Below are 19,358 nucleotides of genomic sequence, written 5' to 3'. Positions count from 1 at the left end.
ATTTCTTTTCATTCTTTTTTCTTTATTATGTTCCGCAGCAGTGAATTCCACCATTCTGTCTTCCAGGTCACTTATCTGTTCTTCTTCCTCAGTTATTCTGCTATTGATTCATTCTAGTGTAGTTTTCATTTCAGTTATTGTATTGTTCATCTCTGTTTGTTTGTTCTTTAATTCTTCTAGGTCTTTGTAAACATTTCTTGCATCTTCTCGATCTTTGCCTCCATTCTTTTTCTGAGGTCCTGGATCATCTTCACTATCATTATTCTGAATTCTTTTTCTGGAAGTTTGCCTATCTCCACTTCATTTAGTTGTTTTTCTGGGGTTTTATCTTGTTCCTTCATCTGGTACATAGCCCTCTGCCTTTTCATCTTGTCTGTCTTTCTGTGAATGTGGTTTTTGTTCCACAGGCTGCAGGATTGTAGTTCTTCTTGCTTCTGCTGTCTGCCCTCTGGTGGATGAGGCTATCTAAGAGGCTTGTGGAAGTTTCCTGATGGAGGGACTGGTGGTGCGTAGAGCTGACTGTTGCTCTGGTGGGCAGAGCTCAGGAAAACTTTAATCTGCTTGACTGCTGATGGGTGGGGCTGGGTTCCCTCCCTGTTGGTTGTTTGGCCTGAGGCAACCCAACACTGGAGCCTACCTGGGCTCTTTGGTGGGGCTAATGACAGACTCTGGGAGGGTTCACACCAAGGAGTACTTCCCAGAACTTCTGCTGCCAGTGTCCTTGTCCCCACAGTGAGCCACAGCCAACCCCCGCCTCTGCAGGAGACCCTCCAACACTAGCAGGTAGGTCTGGTTCAGTTTCCCCTGGGGTCGCTACTCCTTCCCCTGAGTCCCGATGCACACCCTACTTTGTGTGTGCCCTCCAAGAGTGGAGTCTCTGTTTCCCCCAGTCCTGTCAAAGTCCTGCAATCAAATCCCACTAGACTTCAAAGTCTGATTCTCTAGGAATTCCTCCTCTCGTTGCCAGACCCCCAGGTTGGGAAGCCTGACGTGGGGCTCAGAACCTTCACTCCAGTGGGTGGACTTCTGTGGTCTAAGTGTTCTCCAGTCTGTGAGTCACCCACCCAGCAGTTATGGGATTTGATTTTACTGTGATTGCGCCCCTCCTACCGTCTCATTGTGGCTTCTCCTTTGTCTTTGGATGTGGGGTACCTTTTTTGGTGAGTTCCAGTGTCTTCCTGTCGATGATTGTCCAGCAGCTAGTTGTGATTCTGGTGTTCTCACAAGAGGGAGTGAGAGCATGTCCTTCTACTCCGCCATCTTAGTTCCTCCCTCTCCTATTATTTTCATGTCTTCATTTCAAATGGTTTTGAGATGGAGGTAAAGGCTGCAATTTGTGCTTGACCCAACATCTTGAATGAAATTTCTATAGAGTTTTAACCAGCACTAAAGAATATGTGAACATTTTTACCACCATTAAATGACATTCACTCAAAAGCAGAATTTTTACATTCAAAGTCATTGTAAAGAGAAGATGTGGTACATATATATAATGGAGTATTACTCAGCCATAAAAAGGAATGAAACTGGGTCATTTGTAGAGATGGGGATGAACCTAGAGTCTGTCATACAGAGTGAAGTAAGTCAGAAAGAGAAAAACAAATATCGTATATTAACACATATATGTAGGATCTAGAAAAATGGTACGGATGAACCTATTTCCAGGGTAGGAATAGAGACACAGATGTAGAGAACAGACATGTGGACACAGAGGGGGAAAGGGAGGGTGGGACGAATTGGGAGATTAGGTTTGGCATATATACACTACCATGTGTAAAATAGGTAGCTAGTGGGAACCTGCTGTGTAGCACAGGGAGCTCAGCTTGGTGCTCTGTGATGACCTAGATGGGTGGGAAGGGGGGTGAGGGAGGTCCAAGAGGGAGGGAATATATGTATACATATAGCTGATTCACTTCGCTGTACAGCAGAAACTAACACAACATTGTAAAGCAATTATACTCCAATAAAAAAGTCATTGAAAAGGTTAATATATTTGTTGTACAATTTACTATAAAACACTTTCATTAAAAGGATGTTTTTAGGTTGGTTTTCAAAGATTTTTCTCTCAGTTTTGTAGTCGGTGCCGTCTCTCCTGCTGTTGTTGTCCCTTCCATGCTACATTTGCAAGAAAAGGGATATGGTGTTGAGAAAGGCATTCCAACCTTATTAATAGCTGCCAGCAGTTTGGATGACATTGTAGCTATCACTGGATTCAATACATGCTTGAGCATAGTCTTCTCCTCAGGTAAACAAAAAAATACAACAGCTACTGTATAACTCATTGCTTTTTTTATTCTTTAAACAAGGTTTGTGGCTTTGCCTCTGCATTTATTAATGAAGACTTTTCTATGTAACATCTTTTTATTCTTCACAGACAGCTCATTCTAGACCAGAGAAGGAATTTCAGTGGGTTAAGATACCACTACTTAACACAAGTGATTTCCTTTTAATAACCAAATATTCCAATTAATTTGATAACCCATATTATTACCATTTATCTGCTCTTGTTGCTTTGGAATTTTATCACAGTTTTCAATAGAAAAATTTAGGCAGAAATATTATTAGTACTACTAATATATCGAATAGATATTTGGAGATGTACCTTTCTGGCCATCATTATAAATAACTGGTTGTTCTGTTACTAAGCCAACTTATATATATAGAGTGTGGACAAGTGTGTGTCTTTTTGGCAGTGATGGGACAAGATCCTGCACCAATTCTAAATCCCAAGGTGATATTTGGTCTTGAACGTCACTTGGCAGAAATTGTGAAAGTAAACATTCCACATTTAATAATGCATTAATTATCTGCCAGTGTTCGAAGTTCAATATTCTGTATTATTAAAGCACCAAAACATTTTAAAGTTGAAAAGTTATATATATAGTTTCTCTTAAAATCATAAGATATAAATGAATAAGAAGGAAAAAAGGGAAAAGGTAAAAATAAAGTCTGTAATAGTTATACCCCCAGGAATAATAATTGTGAATCTTTTGATGTAAATTCACCCAGACTTCTCCTTTTCTCCCCCATCCCCATCTATCTCTAGCTCTTTCTCTCCCTCCCAATATTCTTATAAAATTATTGAATATTAACCATACTTTCTTATAACCTGAGTTGTTTTGCAGTTACCTGTGTATTGCAAAGATGGTCCTTTTCAGTAAACATTTTTATGACATTTGTAATGGTTGCATAGTATTCGATTGGCTGCATCATGATTACTTAACATGTTGAAAATTGAAGTTGACACCAATATTTACTATTAAAATAATGCTTGGTTGAACATCTTACAGCTAAATAGTTGTACCTAATCTTAATATTTTCTTAATCTTTTTTAATACTTTAAAAAATGTTTTATTTTTTCCTGTGTCGGGTTGTTTTTGCATGCAAGCTTTTCTCTAGTTGTGGTGAGCAGGGGCTACTCTTCATTGCGGTGCATGGGCTTCTCATTGAGGTGGCTTCTCTTGTTGCAGAGCATGGGCTCTAGGCATGCGGGCTTCAGTAGTTGTGGCTCGCAGGCTCAGTAGTTCTGGCACACGTGCTTAGTTGCTCCACGGCATGTGGGATCTTCCTGGACCAGGGACTGAACGCGTGTCCCCTGCATTGGCAGGCAGATTCTTAACCACTGCGCCACCAGGGAAGTCCCAATATTTTCTTAATCTTAAAAGAGAAATTATTGAGTTAAAAAGTATATAACATTCTAAGATTTTTGAAATATATTGCCACAATATCTTGTCCTACCAGGGTGCACAAGCGTGCCACTTTCTCTTCACCTTCTTCAAAATTAGGTATTTACTAGTCCTTTTTAGCTTAGCTAATTTGACAGGTGAAGAGTGAGGTCTCTTTAAATGAAGTACTTTGAATACTAGTGGTGTTAAACAAATGTTCGTGTTTATTGGTCATTAGCATTTTGGAATGTTTAATAGATTGCTTTTCTTGAAATATTTTGTCTATATCCTATAGGTATGTTCATCATTTGTTCTTTTGATTTGTTAAGATTCTGCACAAAATTAAGAATGATAACCATTTGTTTTATATCCTATGGTTTTTGTAATTTGACTTTTAACTTTATCTCTTTTCTGCCATTCAGAAGTCCTAAATTTTTTATTGTCAGATCTGGCCATCTTTTCCTTCATGACTGGTATCAGTCATTCTTTCAAAACATATTTTTTGTGCTCCTCTTCCATTGTACCAGCTACTGTATCAAACACTGAGGATCAACAGTGAACAACAATATTAGTTTTTATTGAGTAACTGCTTTGTACTTGCTGTAAGTTCTGTAGATGTTTTGACTCAATAGTCACAGTAGTGCTATGCTCATTTTGCAGATAAGGAAACTAAGGAACAGAGGTTAAGTAATGTGCTCAAAGTCACAGATATAATAAGTAGGGGAACCAAGATGCAAACGTAGCAGTCTGACCCCAGACCCACACTTTTAACTACTATTCTATCCTGCCTCCCAACACAGCAGACAGAGAAGACCATGTGGCCAATGGTCTCAAGGGGTTTATATGAAACAAATAATTACAGATGTAATAAATATTACATAGCATAAGATGCTAGGGGAACATGCTACAGGAGACCAAACCTAATTTGAGGAGGACCGAAAAAGTGGAAACCAAGCAGGTACATGCTTAAAAATCCTCTTCCACCACATAACTATGTAAACTGTCTCTTAAAATTTTAAGGACTTTTAAAGTTTTATTTTACGCATTAGATCTTCAAAGCATCTATATTTTGGAATATAGTAGATATTGAGATCTAACCTTACCTTCCAGGTCAATTGGCCCTTTTACCATTAGGTAATGTCCTTCTTTACCTCTTGTGACAGTATTTGACCTAAAGTCTATTTGTCTGATATAAGTATGACCACCCCTGTTCTCTTTGGGGTACCATTTGCATGGAATATCTTTTGCCATCCTTAAAGTTACAGCAATCTGTTTTAAAATGATAACAACTTCAATTGCATACAAAAACTCTACTCCTCTATTCCTTTACCTCTCAGCCTCCTCACTTTATGTTATCAGTGTCACAAATTACATTTTTTATATTATGTATCCATTAACATAGTTTTATAGTTATCTTTTGTGCTTTTATCTTAAATTCCAAAACAGAATTAAAAGTGATTTCCTTAGCACCATTAAGGTATTACAGGATTCTGAATTCATCTATTTACCTTTACTGGAGGTTTATATTTAATGCTTTTGTGTTGCTGTCTAACATCCTTTTATTTCCACTTGAAGGATTCCCTTTAACATTTCTTGTTAGGCAGGTCTAGTGGTGATGAACTCCATCAGCCTTGTTTATCTGAGGAAGTCTTAATTTTGCCTTCACTTTGAAGGACAATTTTGTGGGATAGTATTCTTGGGTGGCAATTTTTTCTTTCAAAATTTTGAATATATCATCCTACCTTCTTATAAGGTTCCTGCTATGTAAGCCTCTGATAATTTTATGGACGCTCTCTTATATATGATGTGTTGCTTTTCTCTTGCTGTAATTTTTTAAATGAGCAGAAAGCCTTTTGGACTGTATATTGTTGTTAAATGGGTGTCTCTGTAGGGGATCAAGGTTCTGGGGTTCCCATTCTACCTTCTACTGTTGTCACCCTCCACTTCTATTATTTTTAATGGGAAAATAGTTCTAAAATATGTATATTTACATACCTTATTGAGTTGAATACACAGAGCATAGCTGAACTTTTTTGTGACTCTGGATATTTTTTAAAACTTATTACAATAAACTACATGTATCCATGAGACATTATATTGAAAAATCAGTTGATCCTTGAATATTCCTAGGATTGACCCTGGGTTAAATCTTTTTTTTATGTTGTTGTTGTTGTTATTAAATTGTCCTTTTTATGTTTAAATTATTTGTTTATCATAATAGAATATCAGAGGAAAACATTAACAACCATGTGCTAGGTACCAGAGGTTCCCCTTTGCCAATCTCTGTGCATTCTTCTACCTCACTTGGTCTTTTAGGTTGGGTGTGTAAGGGGAGCACATTGTGGTTTATTACTGCTTTGTTTTCTGGCGTACTTATTCAATGAACATTTCTGAGTTGTGTATATGTATTAAATCATTGGAGAGTACATATTCAATTTATCAAATAGATGTGCATATGTTTTCACGTGTTTGAACATTAAAGGTCCATTTTTGTATATTTATTCTATGATACATACCTTTCTTTATGAATCACCTACATTTGATTTTCCGATGTGTTGGGTATGTGAAAATACTTCTCTATGAAATGTTTTTCTTATTGTGTGCCCTTACAGGTGGTGTACTTAGCAACCTCATGTCCTCTTTTCGGGATGTACTTGTTGGTGTGCTGGTAGGAATTGTTTTGGGAATGTTTACTCGATATTTTCCAAGTAGAGATCAGGTAAATAAAAAATAATCTATTGTTTGGAAGTACAGTATTTCTTTCAAAAGACGTTTCTTTCAAAAATTTGAACTTTTAGAAGATCCATGAAATAATAAATTTAATATTTAGTTCTCTTTCTCCAAAAGAGGCCTCCAATGCCTACTCTGCTTAAAACTGAGCACAGTTGTGATTTTTCCAGGTCAGTGGTCCTAACTGAAGTCCCAGCTTCCTGATTAGGCAAATAAGGAATATCAGAAAAATGTACTTAATTCAGAGTAGCTTCTCCATTCCATCCCACTCCTTTCTTCATTAAATTCCCTGTTGACTCCTGACATTTTTTAAAAAATCTTTTTCCCTCAAACTTTACATTGAACATTTTTGGAGAAATATATTCCCATTTATCTCTGCATATTTTCTGACTTAAATTCACTCCCTCTCCCTTTGACCAAGGAAACACTATCAAACTCAACCCTTTCCTGCCCTAAAGGATATGCCATTACTGTTAGATTTCTGTAACTTCCATCTTAATTTCCCAGCAATTATTGTCTTAGCTAAAAAGATATTCAGACATTTACTTTTAAGAATTCTTTGGATATGTTATATGGAAATACAGGTTATATGGGTCTCTTTTCTTTCCTTCTTCTCTTACAGTTAAAGTATTATAACCATTTTACTGACGTTAGTATCAGAGATATGGCAGAAGATGAAACTCAGTAATTGCAAATTTTGTCACTTGATACCTAGTTTGCTAAAATATGTGGTGAGAAAGTCAAAATTTTAGACATTATTTGATACAACATATGAAGACATGGTATCAAAGGGTCAATAATAAATGATAGATAATATGATAATTGTATTATATATTTAACATAAATTAATTTCCAAATATCTATCAAATTCTAGGGAAAACTTGCAGTGAAGAGAGCATTTCTTATTTTGAGTATGTGTGTTTCTGCTGTCTTAGGCAGCCATCGCATTGGTTTGCATGCAGCTGGAGGATTATGCACACTAGTATTGAGTTTCGTTGCAGGGACAAGTTGGTCCAAAGAAAAGGTGAATATTTTTAATACACCATTTTTTAAAAGATAAAATAACTGCATTTTTTTTACATCTATAATGGATATTTTAGGAAATCGCACTCTAGTTGGAAGATGTTCCATAAGTTAGTATCTTCAAGGAAGTGAATGAATCAGTCAAGGAAATAAAATATTTAGAAGAAGGACTAAAATGCAGTCAGAAATTGAGTTATCACATCAGGCCTCTCTCTTTTTCCCAAGTTTAATGCAATATGATTATATAACTTTTATTGATTTAATTATTTTATTTATTAAAATTTTAGTTATACAATTAACACATACAAATATGCTCATAAATATTAGAAGAATAAGAAGGGAACTTCTTTGGTGGCGCAGTGGTTAAGAATCCGTCTGTTAATGCAGGGGACATGGATTCGAGCCCTGGTCTGGGAAGATCCCACATGCCGCGGAGCAACAAAGCCCGTGCACCGCAACTACTGACCCTGCGCTCTAGAGCCCGCGAGCCACAACTACTGAGCCTGCATGCCACAGCTACTGAAGCCCGTGCACCTAGAGCCTGTGCTCCGCAACAGGAGAAGCCACCGCAATGAGAAGCCCGCGCACCACAACGAAGAGTAGCCCCCGCTCACCTCAACTAAAAGAAATCCCGCGCGCAGCAAGGAAGACCCAATGCAGCCAAATATAAATAAATAAATTTATAAACATAAATAAATAAATAAATAAATAAATAAATAAATAAATAAATAAAACAGTAAGAAGGCCCACATATGGAATACAATGTAAAAGACTCCTTTTCCCCCACCATTGCCAAATATCAAATCTCCTTCCCAGATCATTTCCTCTAATCACTCCTCTATCTGTAGACATTTAGATCACTTCCATGTTTTGTTATTACAAACAGTACTTCCATGAACAATCCTATTCATGTGCGGTTTTGCAAATGTATGAGTACTTCTGAAGGAATATTTCTAGAAGTGGAATGGCTGGATTTAGAAATTGTACATTTCTATTTTGATGGGTACTGCCAAATTATCCCTTAAAAGGATTTTATTTACACTGTTTACTACCAACGGTGTAGGAGAGTCCCTAACACCTAAACCCATCAACAATCTTGGGTATTATCAATTGTTCTTTTTTTTTTTTTAACAATCTGATGGGTAAGAAACTATATTACATTGTTATTCTTTATTTATATTTCTCTGATTAGTAGTGGAGTAAGCTTCTATTCATATGTTCTTTTATAACTACTTATTCATATTCTTTGCCCATTTTTTAATTGGTTTATTAGCCTTTTTGTTCCTAATTTATAGAGTTTCTTTATATGTTAGGGCTACTAATTCTTTGTTATCTACATGTTACGTGTAATTTTTGCTTATCTTCAACTTTGTTTTTGATGTCTTTTGTATGGCAGTAAAATTTCCTATAGTCAAATCTGTCAGTTTTTCCTTTTTGGTTTTGGGTTCTGCATCTTGTTTAAGAAAGATTTTTTCACCCAAGATTATGAGATTATAAACATTATAACATCTTATATATTATCTAATACTTTGGTAGTTTGTTTTATTTTGCATTTAGTTCTTTAATCCATCTGGAATCTATTTTTGTGAATGATGTGAGGTAAGGATGTACATGTGTGTGTTTATATATATGTATTCATAGACATACATATATATACATACATATATATGCATATGAATTGTATAATCTATTTTTGCCAAAGTATTTATTGATTAATCCATTAATTATTCAATGACTTAAGTGTCTCTTTTAACATGTGCTAAACTCATATGTATATATATATATATATATATATATATATATATAAATTTACTTCTGGAATCTATTTAAACTTCTCTATTTCTATGCCAATACCACTATACTTTAAATCACTGTAGTTTTATGTCTCAAAATCTAATATAGAAGATTCCTTCTTATTATACCTATTTTTAAATTATTTCTTGGCTGTTCCTGCCCATATTCTTTGTTAGATAAATTTTAGAATGAGCTTGAGAACTTCCCTATCCAAAAATCATATGGGCATTTTGTTTAGTATTCTGAGAAATTCATAATTGTAAGAGAAATTAAATCACTAATAATAAATTACAAATAAATGAAAACTACTAGTTTTTTTACATGATAAAGGAAATCAAAAAGTAAAGAATAAATAGATTTTAAAGATTAAAAGTAACAAATAAGATAATGTGCTACAAAGAAGAAAGAGTAATATTGGTTTTCCTTTGTTACTTCCTTTTTTAAACTTACTTTTATAAACGACAACCAGAAAACCTAGTCGTAAGGGCAGTAGTTATGAAGATAGTTTATGCCTCAAACAAAGGATATTAAAGTTTTATGTATCTCCACCTGTAAAAAAAGATAAACCCAGACTGAGACTAAAATCTCTTCATCCAAATTCCTGGAAAAGAGCCAGAGTACTGTGATGTCACTAGGCGCATTTCCTATAACCATGTAATTGTGGAAGCAGCACTGGGGGGGTTCATTCCCGGAAAGGGAAGCCAGGCAGGCAACCAAGTTAGAATCTATTAAATGTTCTGGTTTGGTTTTAAGGAGAAAATAACTTTGATGTTTTCAATATGGGTCCTTTTGGAAGCAGGCCTAACAGATTACCAGAATTTTTTTCCTAGTTGTTTAGGACCTATCAGGATTCACTTTCATGGGATTTGGTCCCAGGATAATTTTTAGTGGAGGTCTTCCCAACTCATTTTTTTTTTTTTTTAATAAATGTATTTTTTTATTTTTTTATTTTTGGCTGCGTTGGGTCTTCGTTGCTACACGCGGGCTTTCTCTAGTTGCAGTGAGCAGGGACTACTCTTCTTTGCGGTGCGTGGGTTTCTCATTGTGGTGGCTTCTCTTGTTGCGGAGCACGGGCTCTCGGTGCATGGACTTCAGTAGTTGTGGCGCACGGGCTTCAGGAGCCGTGACTCGCAGGCTCTAGAGCTCAGGCTCAGCAGCCCTGGCGCACGGGCGTAGTTGCTCCGCGGCATGTGGGATCTTCCCAGACCAGGGCTCGAACCCGTGTCCCCTGCATTGGCAGGCATATTCCTAACCACTGCGCCACCAGGGAAGTCCCCCCCAACTCATTTTTGAGAGCTGAAATGTCTGAATGATCTTGAGTATGTTCTCATCAGGCATGATGTAGTTCTGTCTCTGTTCAGTTGCCTTACAAACAAAATGTAGAACTCTTACTGTACCATCAGAACATGTGTGGAACTTCAAAGACCTTACTTGTTCCATGAGAGAATTACCAAATAATATTTTTATTTTATTGCTTTGTAGATTTCTTTTAATCAAATTCTAAGTGTTTGTGTAAAAGAATTAACCTACTCATTTAATTTTTATTGTTTTAACATTTCTTCTACAAATAAAATATCTTAAGTTTATTAAATGTTGAGAGACTTTAAACTTCTGAAATGCAAATACTTATATGTGTCACAATAACTGAAAATTTATTACCCTTTTCTACAGATTAGAGTCCAAAAAATTATTGGAACTGCATGGAATATTTTTCAACCTCTTCTTTTCGGTTTGGTTGGAGCGGAAGTATCTGTCACATCTCTTAAATCAAATGCTATTGGTAAGAATGATCAGAGGCACAAAAATATAAGATTTGAAAACATTTAAGAAAACTTTGAATAATTTTTATTTTTATTTACAACATGTCTTTGAATGCTACAAGGACCTTCTTCAGAAGCACATGTTGTAACATACATTTGTTCTTCCTTTATCCTGTACGCTCTTTGTAACCAAAGACAACCCTGAATATCTTCCCTGAGTGATCTGAGGAAATGGAGATTAGAAATTTTTCTGAGGGGAAATATTGGATACCATTAGCACCTTTTGAATACTTTCATTTATAGTAAAAGTTCAACGTCTGTTAGCTCAGAATTAAATAAATGTAATTTATCTTATTTTTCATCATACCTCCACCATCATATTATCTCTTGCACTTTACATAGAAGCCTCAATCATATTTGTATTTTTATGATTATTGTTTTTACTTAAAAAAAATAAAGATATACAGAGACACTAGCCCTAAAATGCTTTCAACCCATTTACAAATCATATCTATCTCTAGGCATAAAGAACCACTACTTCCCAAATATTGTGTTATTTATGTTTGTTTTTATCTGTTGTAGGCATTTGTGTTGCTACACTGAGTTTGGCATTATTGGTTCGAATTTCTTTTACATTTGTATTGATGTCTTTTGCTGGTTTTAATTTTAAGGAGAAAATATTTATTGCTTTATCGTGGATGCCCAAAGCTACAGTCCAAGTAAGAACATATTAAGTCATTCTAATTATTTTAATGTTGATTTTTTTAAAAAATTCTAAATGAAAAAAACATCCAGTCACAAAATATGGGCCATTAATCTTACTTTTAAAATGCTTGATTGATCGTCACTACTCATTAAAATTAATGTAATCTTTAAGAAACTCAGTTTTAAAAGCAATTTTTCTGAAATTGAAAACTGTGCTTTTAATGACAAATACTTCCTAAACTTACAAAAACATTTTTCTGTTTTCCCAAGACATAAAATAAGAGTATACCTGAATGCGCTGAAAAGGGCACAGCATTACTTCTGGGTGTTCCTGCCAAACACACATAACGTCAATCTTATCATGAGAAAATATTAGACAAAAGCAAAGTGAGAGACAGTGTGCAAACTAATTGACCAGTACTCTTCAAAAGTGTCAAGGTCATGTAAGACAAAGACAGACTAAGGATCTGTCTCCCATAAAAGGAGACCAAGGAAACACTTACTAAATGCAGTGGATTTAGTTCAGGCATTGGCTCCTGGTCCAAAAAAAAGGACATTAGTTGGACAGTTGTTGAAATTTGAATGAGGTCTCTAGATTAGTGTATGTGTGTGTGTATATATATAATATATATTATACCAGTGTTAATTTTCTGATTTTTGGTTATTGAACTGTGGTCATACAAGAGTTAACATTTGGGAAATCTGAATGAAGGGTATATAGAAAGTCTTTGTATTACTTTTACAACTTATTTGTGAGTCCAAAATCACATGAGAAGCCCCTGAAAGTGAATGAACTTGGGGGTGGGGGGGAGGGAGCAGCAACTTTGTGCACGGGGAGGGGCTGGTTGTGGGGCTGCAGGATGCTGTGAGGTGCGCTTTTCCTTTAGGTATCAGAGTGTGAGGTGGCAGATTTGCATTATATTTAAAACATTGTTTAAATCTTAAAAAAAAAAACACCTTTTTTTTGATTATAAAAAAAAAGAGTATATCTGAAAATTGGAATTTTTACATTTTGCTGAATATTGTAGAGCTAAGTGTTATGATTTTAAACTAGAGACACGCTGATTCTTTTTAAAATATATCTTTCCTATGCCTGCCACCCACTCTACCATACATGAATGCACATATATTATTTTTAATTATATATTTAATTTGTATGACTATTTGATTGATGACTGAATCTCTCCACTAGATTATATAGGAAGGATAGGAACAGTGCTTGTTTTTTCTGTTATTCTTTTTCCCTAGCACTTAACACAGTGCCTAACATGCAGGAGGTACACAATAAATAAGCATTGCATGCCTACAAGAATGAATGATGACTGAATGAAAGAGAGAGAGAAAAGGGAGACCTTGTAGTTTTGCTCTCTGATTCAGTGATAAGGTATTGCTACTTATAGTCAGACTGTTTAACCTGACAATATAATGTCTTGATTTCCTGAGATTTTCTCCATTGTTATTCCAAAACAGAAGCTTGTGAGTTTCCATGCAACAAAACCCTCTATATGTCATGGTTAGAAAAGCAGGTCCTTGGGACCAGGCTGCCTATTTTGAATACCATGTTACTTGCCTATAACCTTAGGCAAGTTACTTTGTAACCTCTCAGTGCCCAGTGTATAGATTCCAAACCTCTTGTCAGTTTTACTGTATCACACTGCCTCCCAGTAGTAAGAACAAGAAGACAGACAACAAAATCCTAAAGAACCGTAAGAAACCTTAGCATTTTGTGTTGTCTCGTTGTAGCCAGGAACCTAGTGGTACATGGTAAAGGCAAATATGCAAAGCTCTGGTTTCAGGTGAACTCCTAAGGTTCTGAAAATAATGTGAGCACTCAAAAAATGTATTTAAACAGGGGAAAGCTGAGATGACAAGAAAACAAAAACAGCCCCCAAATGTCTGCACACTGGTTTGTCACTTTTTCACTCTCCTTCCAGATATATTTGCTGGGAAGAACATAGGATTGATGAGTAATTTATGAAAATTCCTCAACACTTTGTCTTGTCTCTTTTCTAGTAGTCTAGTGCTAGGTGTTATTTGTTTTAACAGGGCTATTTACTTTTATTATATGTTAACTCCATTTAACATTTTTCTTTATGCCTCATCTTTTTCTCCTCTAAATGTAGGCTGTATTAGGTCCTCTGGCTCTAGAAAGAGCAAGAATCAGTGCACCCCATTTGGAACCATATTCGAAGGATGTGATGACAATAGCTTTTCTAGCCATCTTGATCACAGCTCCAAATGGAGCTCTAATTATTGGCATTCTGGGACCTAAAGTACTTACTCGCCATGATCCAAACAAAATGAAAGTGGAATTAGCAGGATTAGAACTTCATTAAAAAGTTGATTTGCCATCACCTGCCTGCTTCTCTTAATGAATTCTCTTACATGAGAGAAAAATTAAAAGGTACAAATATGTGGAGACTACACAGAACCAAGGAGTTAATAAATATATGATTTCACTACAGATGTTTCCTATGACTTTTTATTCCAAAGTTAATTTAATAAAAATAATATAAAATAGAATGCCTTGTTAGTATTTATGTATTTCAAGAACAAAGTAAATTTATAAATACCCTAGGAAAGTTTAAAGAACTCCATCAGGTTGGATTTACTGTCATAATACAAACTAAGCATCATAAAAAATTAAATGAACCTAATGACAGAAAGATAAGATAGTGTAAGTCTCTAAATAGGAGTAGAACTCTCCATCAGGTTAGTAATTCAGTTAAAAAGATTACCAGAAAAAAGAAAAAAAAAATGACAAGAATAAAACACACCAAATTTAAGTGGGTCAACTAAATGCATTTTAAATTCTGGTTTTACTACAGTTTATACAGTGCTTTTCACCTGCATTCCCATCACTTGGCTACATAATTTGTGGGGCCCAGTGGAAAATAAAAATGCGGGGCCCCTTGTTTCAAAAACGGGGAAAAAGTGCAGTTAAAAGAATTAAATATAAAGTATTTCCCTTTAGACTATTTTATTATGCACACAATATTATAAGGACAATAGTGACGCATGAGTAACAACATACACTTTTACAAATTGTAAAAATAAACTTTTGGTGTCATAATTTATATAATACAACAAATAATATCTTATTAACATGATAGCTTGGTGATAAGATTTTCCTGGCTGCTTCTGTGCAAATTTGTGTATTAGGTTCATCAAAATTTATACTTTTAGCAACTTATTTTCAATCGATATAATGGAAAGTGACATCCGTTGCTCTTGACAAATGCACGATCACAAAACATTTTTGATAATTTTTCATTTTGAGAAGGAACTTTCTGCTGATACAACCATTATTGGAGCTGTTAAGAGTATTTTACAAGCTGTGATCACATCGGGATACATTTCTGATAAATTATTTTGAAATACAAATTCTGGTACATCTAGAGCTGATGATTCTCGTAGAACGTTTTTTTCTAAAAAGATTTAACTCTTCATACAAATCAGTTTCATGTAAGCCTGAATTTAGTTTTAAATGTAAATGTATACAATGATATTTTAATGTTTACTGTCTGACATTTCCTGTAACTTGTGGAGGTTATACCAGAAACCAAAAGTGGCTTCATGACTTGTATATAGTTCAATCACCTATTTATGCATTCTTTCACTATACCTTGAATTACAAGGGAAATTTATTTTAAAATTGTCTTCCTCTTTAATCATTGGTTCATCAAAGCTTGATATGGATATAGTGTTTTTTACCATCAAATGTGACAATCTTTACATTTAATTTCTATTTATAAGCCTTTGGATATTTGTAGCATTACGACAGCTTTCAAAACCAGAGATTCTAAGTTCACTGAAGAGTTCTAATAACTTCTGGCATGCTGTATTGCAATGTCCATGTGTGCACTTCAATTCTGTAATAATTTACTGCCTGAGCCCCTGCAGTTCCTACCCTGGCCCTCAGGCCTGAGAGTTAATATTTATGTAGGTCCCCCCAGGACAGGCTCCAGGGATAGAGTTCCTCATCTCTCCTAGTGTCTCTCACTGCTGCCACCATCACCACCAGCAACCCAAGCCTAGGTCCCAGCCCCGGCCACCCCCTATCCAGGACCCCACAGTGCCCCAGGCCACCCCAGGCATATGTGTGTGTGCGTAGCCCAGCAACCAAGCTAGCTGCTTGGAGCACTGCCCACTGCGCCTGTGTGCACTGCAACCTGGCACATCCCACGTGCATACTCTGTTGTCCTGTCAGACGTCAATTACAAAGCACAAGTTCAAAGAAAAAATTACTAAGACTTTCAAGATGGCGACAGCAAAACATTAAACGAAGTCCTTCTGAGAGTGGGACTCTGTGAGACTTGAGAGGTTGCACACCTGTGAAGCCAGCCATGATGACCACCGTGGCTAATATTTACTGAACCCCCCACATGCCAGACCTGGTGTAGGAACCCATGTAATCCTCACAACGATCCGATGAGGTCCTGCTATCATCCCCATTTTACAGATGGGGAAACTGAGCGTCCTGAAGGTAAAGTGACTTACCCAGGGTCACACAGCTAGCAAGTGGCAGTGTCTGCACACCCAGTCTGGCTCCAGAGCCAGTGCTCCTAACAGCTCAGCTGTACATTCTACTTCATTCTACAGCAGGAGGATTATCAACCACCTCTACTCTCAGAGTCCTCAGTGTCTCACCCACCACAGCCCGTCCCTGCAGGAAGGCAGAGCTAGATGCCCGGCCCAGGTTTCTTGCCTCCCAGAGTGAACAGAGGAAAGAATTCAGGCCAGAACTCCAACCTGCTCAGTCATAGATTCTGGTAATCATACCTAAGGGGCCTGCAGTGAGGATGCCCAAGAAAGATTTATTTAACTGTAGCCGTGACCTATTAGGAAGTCCTGAAATCAATTTGGTGGGCTGTGCCCAACCACTTTAAAATGTGAAATAGAAAAGAAGACAAAGTGTCAGAGTGTACCCCTGAAGCAGAGTGACTATTGTTTTGCATGAGTTTGGTCTTAACTCTATTTGTGTGTGCTGGGTCACACATCAATTCTATTTCTTTCTGTGCCTCCTTGAACGCAAGTCCAGCTCAGATAATTACGTTTCAGCTCTGCTGGCCAGGGGGCATACCCAGTACAGTTGTCACTCCTGCAGTCCAAGGGCACCGTGGTCTCGTCATGAGCCCCATCACCCCCAGTGATTTGGTTTCCCTGGGGTACTTCATGCAGAGGCTGGGCCCGGAGCTGTGGAGGCACCCCTCCTGGAGGGCCTCAGTGACTGGATCTGGAGGGAGTCAGATTTCTGGGCCAAGACTTGGGTCGAGGAGGGCGGGCACCTAGAAGGAGGCACCACTGAGCTCCTGCATCTGGACCTCTCTGCATCAGGACTACCCCAATAGCATCATCCCCCACCTCAGCCCCGCATCCCACCTAGGACAGTGGCATGGGGTCCTGCACTGCCAGAGCCCTGGAGGGGTGTGAGAAACCTAAACCCAAGCCAGACCCCATGGTGCCTGGTGAATGGAGTCACTTCAGCAAAGACGCTCGGCCGTGGGGACGAGCATGAGACAGGCGACACACTCAGCACCTGTCAGGTGGTCGATCAAGGTCTTATTGCCACCATGAGTCCCAGGATGGATCCTGGCAGAGCGGTTGTCAGGGGCAACAGGCACATCCACGTCCAGAGCCCCTGCAGCTTGCAGGCCCTGTGCAGGGTGCCTTATAAGGCACAGCTCCTTGGTCCTGGCAGTGACCCCACCAGGTGTTGACATCCCCATTTTACAGAGCAGAAAACTGAGGCTCCAGGAAGAAATGCCTTGCTCAGAATCCCACAGCTGCTAAGTGGAGATAATATATGTCAGGGTGTGTTTGGGCATTCAGACTTGAAGTGTTAGACCCGGGCTAGTCCAGCTCCCTTGCAGGAAGTGGGAAAACAGAAATGAAAGGATGGGTTCCAGGCCCCGCAGGGTTTTGGAAGCAGAGCTGAGGCTAGAATCAAACTTGCCCACCATCCATGGGTAAAGTTTCCACCTGCACCCGAGGAGGCCCGCCCTGCCTCTCTTAGGACCTGCCATTGCCTGCTTCTCTTGGTTTGGTGAAAAAGTCAGGGTCTCAGATCCTGGGACCTGGATATAGTTCAGGCGCCACCACCAATGTGCCATGCATCCTCCTGGGAGAAAGCCACATGTTCTCCTGCCGATAAAATGAAGGGGCTGAGCTTGGTGAGTTACACAGCCAGCGAGGCATTCGTGTTAGGGCTGTCAGATAAAATATGGAGTGTCTGGTTAAAATTTTTTGAACGATTTTTCAGTACGTCCTCAATATTGTATGGGACATACTTATACTAAAAGTCATTGTTTATCTGAATTCAAATTTAACTAGTGTCCTGTATTTTTATTTGCTAAATCTGGCAGTCCTCTTGATGGTCTAATTTGGATCATCTGGGTGTTCTTATTCAGCAAGATTCAGGGAGTGTGGCTTTGAGCTGTAGGTAAATGTGGGACAGGGTGACTGTAGGGAGGGAGCGACTGAGTTGGTTTGGAAAGAGACAGATGACCTTCTTCCTGCAAAGCAGCTGCGAGTCCTGTAGGCCCACGCGGTTAAAGCAAAGCGCTGAATTTCCATAGGATACAGTTGTGATGGAAACCAAATCTGGCCCCCTTGCCAACAGCATCTCATCTCGGGCCAATTACTGGGCTCCTGTCTTTCCATCAGTAAGTAAGTGGCTCAAGCAGAGCTGCCTTGCAAGGGCATTGGGTGCATTAAGTGAAATGTGTACAAAGCGCCAGGTACAGAGCAGGCTTTCAACAGCACTAGAGTAGCGGCTATCACCCCAGCTGAATGCTGCCATAAACAGGCTCGGAGACACTCCATCATCATCTGCTGAGCAGAGAGACGCTGGGCTCCTCCACAGGACGCCAGCCAGACTGCACACAGACCCCCACAGGGTCACAACAAGCTGGCTTCCTCCTCTAGAAATGGTGTCCACTGGGGCTTGCCCTCTGCCCTCCCATTTCTTCTCTAACTAACTCCTTTTTCCTCACTAACCCAAACCACTTTGCTCTGGGTGGTCCTGTTTTCACCTAAAATACATTTCCCAGCCTCTCTTGCAGCTGTCTTGGCCAAATGTCGCCATCTTGGTCCCCGAGATACAAGTGGAAGTTGCTTTCTGGAAACTCTTCTAGAAAGTGGGGCTCTCTGGAAGCTCTTTGTAAAAGGAGGCTGACCGGCTGGAGCCTCCCTTTTGCCCTTCCCTTTGCCCCCACCATGCCTGGAGTGCAGAAGCAATGCTGGAGGCTGGAGAGCTACCCTGGGGGCAATGGATATACGCACAAGAACCAATGCTGGAGGGAACTGAGTAGAAAGAGGTGCCTGGGCCCCTCTGGGTAGCTGCTGTCCCTGTCCCTGCTGCTCACTGCTGGACCTTTCGTTACGTGGTGAAGCCACTGTGGTCGGGTCTTTGCTTCAGGCAGGCAGACCTAGTCCCTGATGTCTACACCCATGTGTGTACAGGACCCACCATGACCCCTGCCCCCGTTTTGTAGCTGTATATCAATTAATAGCCTATAAAGCCCTACGACAGCCCCATAACAGACACTGCTGGTGCCCTACCCACATCCCTTGTCCTTGCCACCCCAGGGGGCACACTGGCCAGCATTCCAACTGCAGCGTACATTTCCCTGCTCAAGGCTCTTCTGGCCTCCTGTGCCCGCCCACCCCTTGTCACCTG

The 19,358-nt window shown here is 38.6% G+C and overlaps 1 protein-coding gene across 3 annotated transcripts in view; it reads left to right on the top strand.

Moving 5' to 3' along the window:
* Positions 1-14,031, top strand: part of SLC9B1 (solute carrier family 9 member B1) — a 67,599-nt gene extending 53,568 nt beyond the window's left edge. For 2 of the 3 annotated variants that reach the window (XM_082389092.1, XM_082389093.1), the window contains exons 7-12: positions 2,070-2,245; positions 6,278-6,384; positions 7,270-7,419; positions 10,884-10,992; positions 11,555-11,691; positions 13,801-14,031. In XM_082389092.1, coding sequence (XP_082245218.1) covers positions 2,070-2,245; positions 6,278-6,384; positions 7,270-7,419; positions 10,884-10,992; positions 11,555-11,691; positions 13,801-14,013 — 892 coding nt within the window. In that variant the 3' untranslated portion in view covers positions 14,014-14,031. The remainder of the gene's footprint in view (positions 1-2,069; positions 2,246-6,277; positions 6,385-7,269; positions 7,420-10,883; positions 10,993-11,554; positions 11,692-13,800) is intronic. The other variant, XM_082389094.1, reaches the window with a different exon arrangement.
* Positions 14,032-19,358: the final 5,327 nt, after the last annotated feature.

Source organism: Balaenoptera borealis, assembly GCF_965194805.1.
Source record: "Balaenoptera borealis genome assembly, chromosome: 4".
Classification (NCBI taxonomy): domain Eukaryota; kingdom Metazoa; phylum Chordata; class Mammalia; order Artiodactyla; family Balaenopteridae; genus Balaenoptera; species Balaenoptera borealis.
This window is presented reverse-complemented; position numbering and strand designations above follow the sequence as displayed.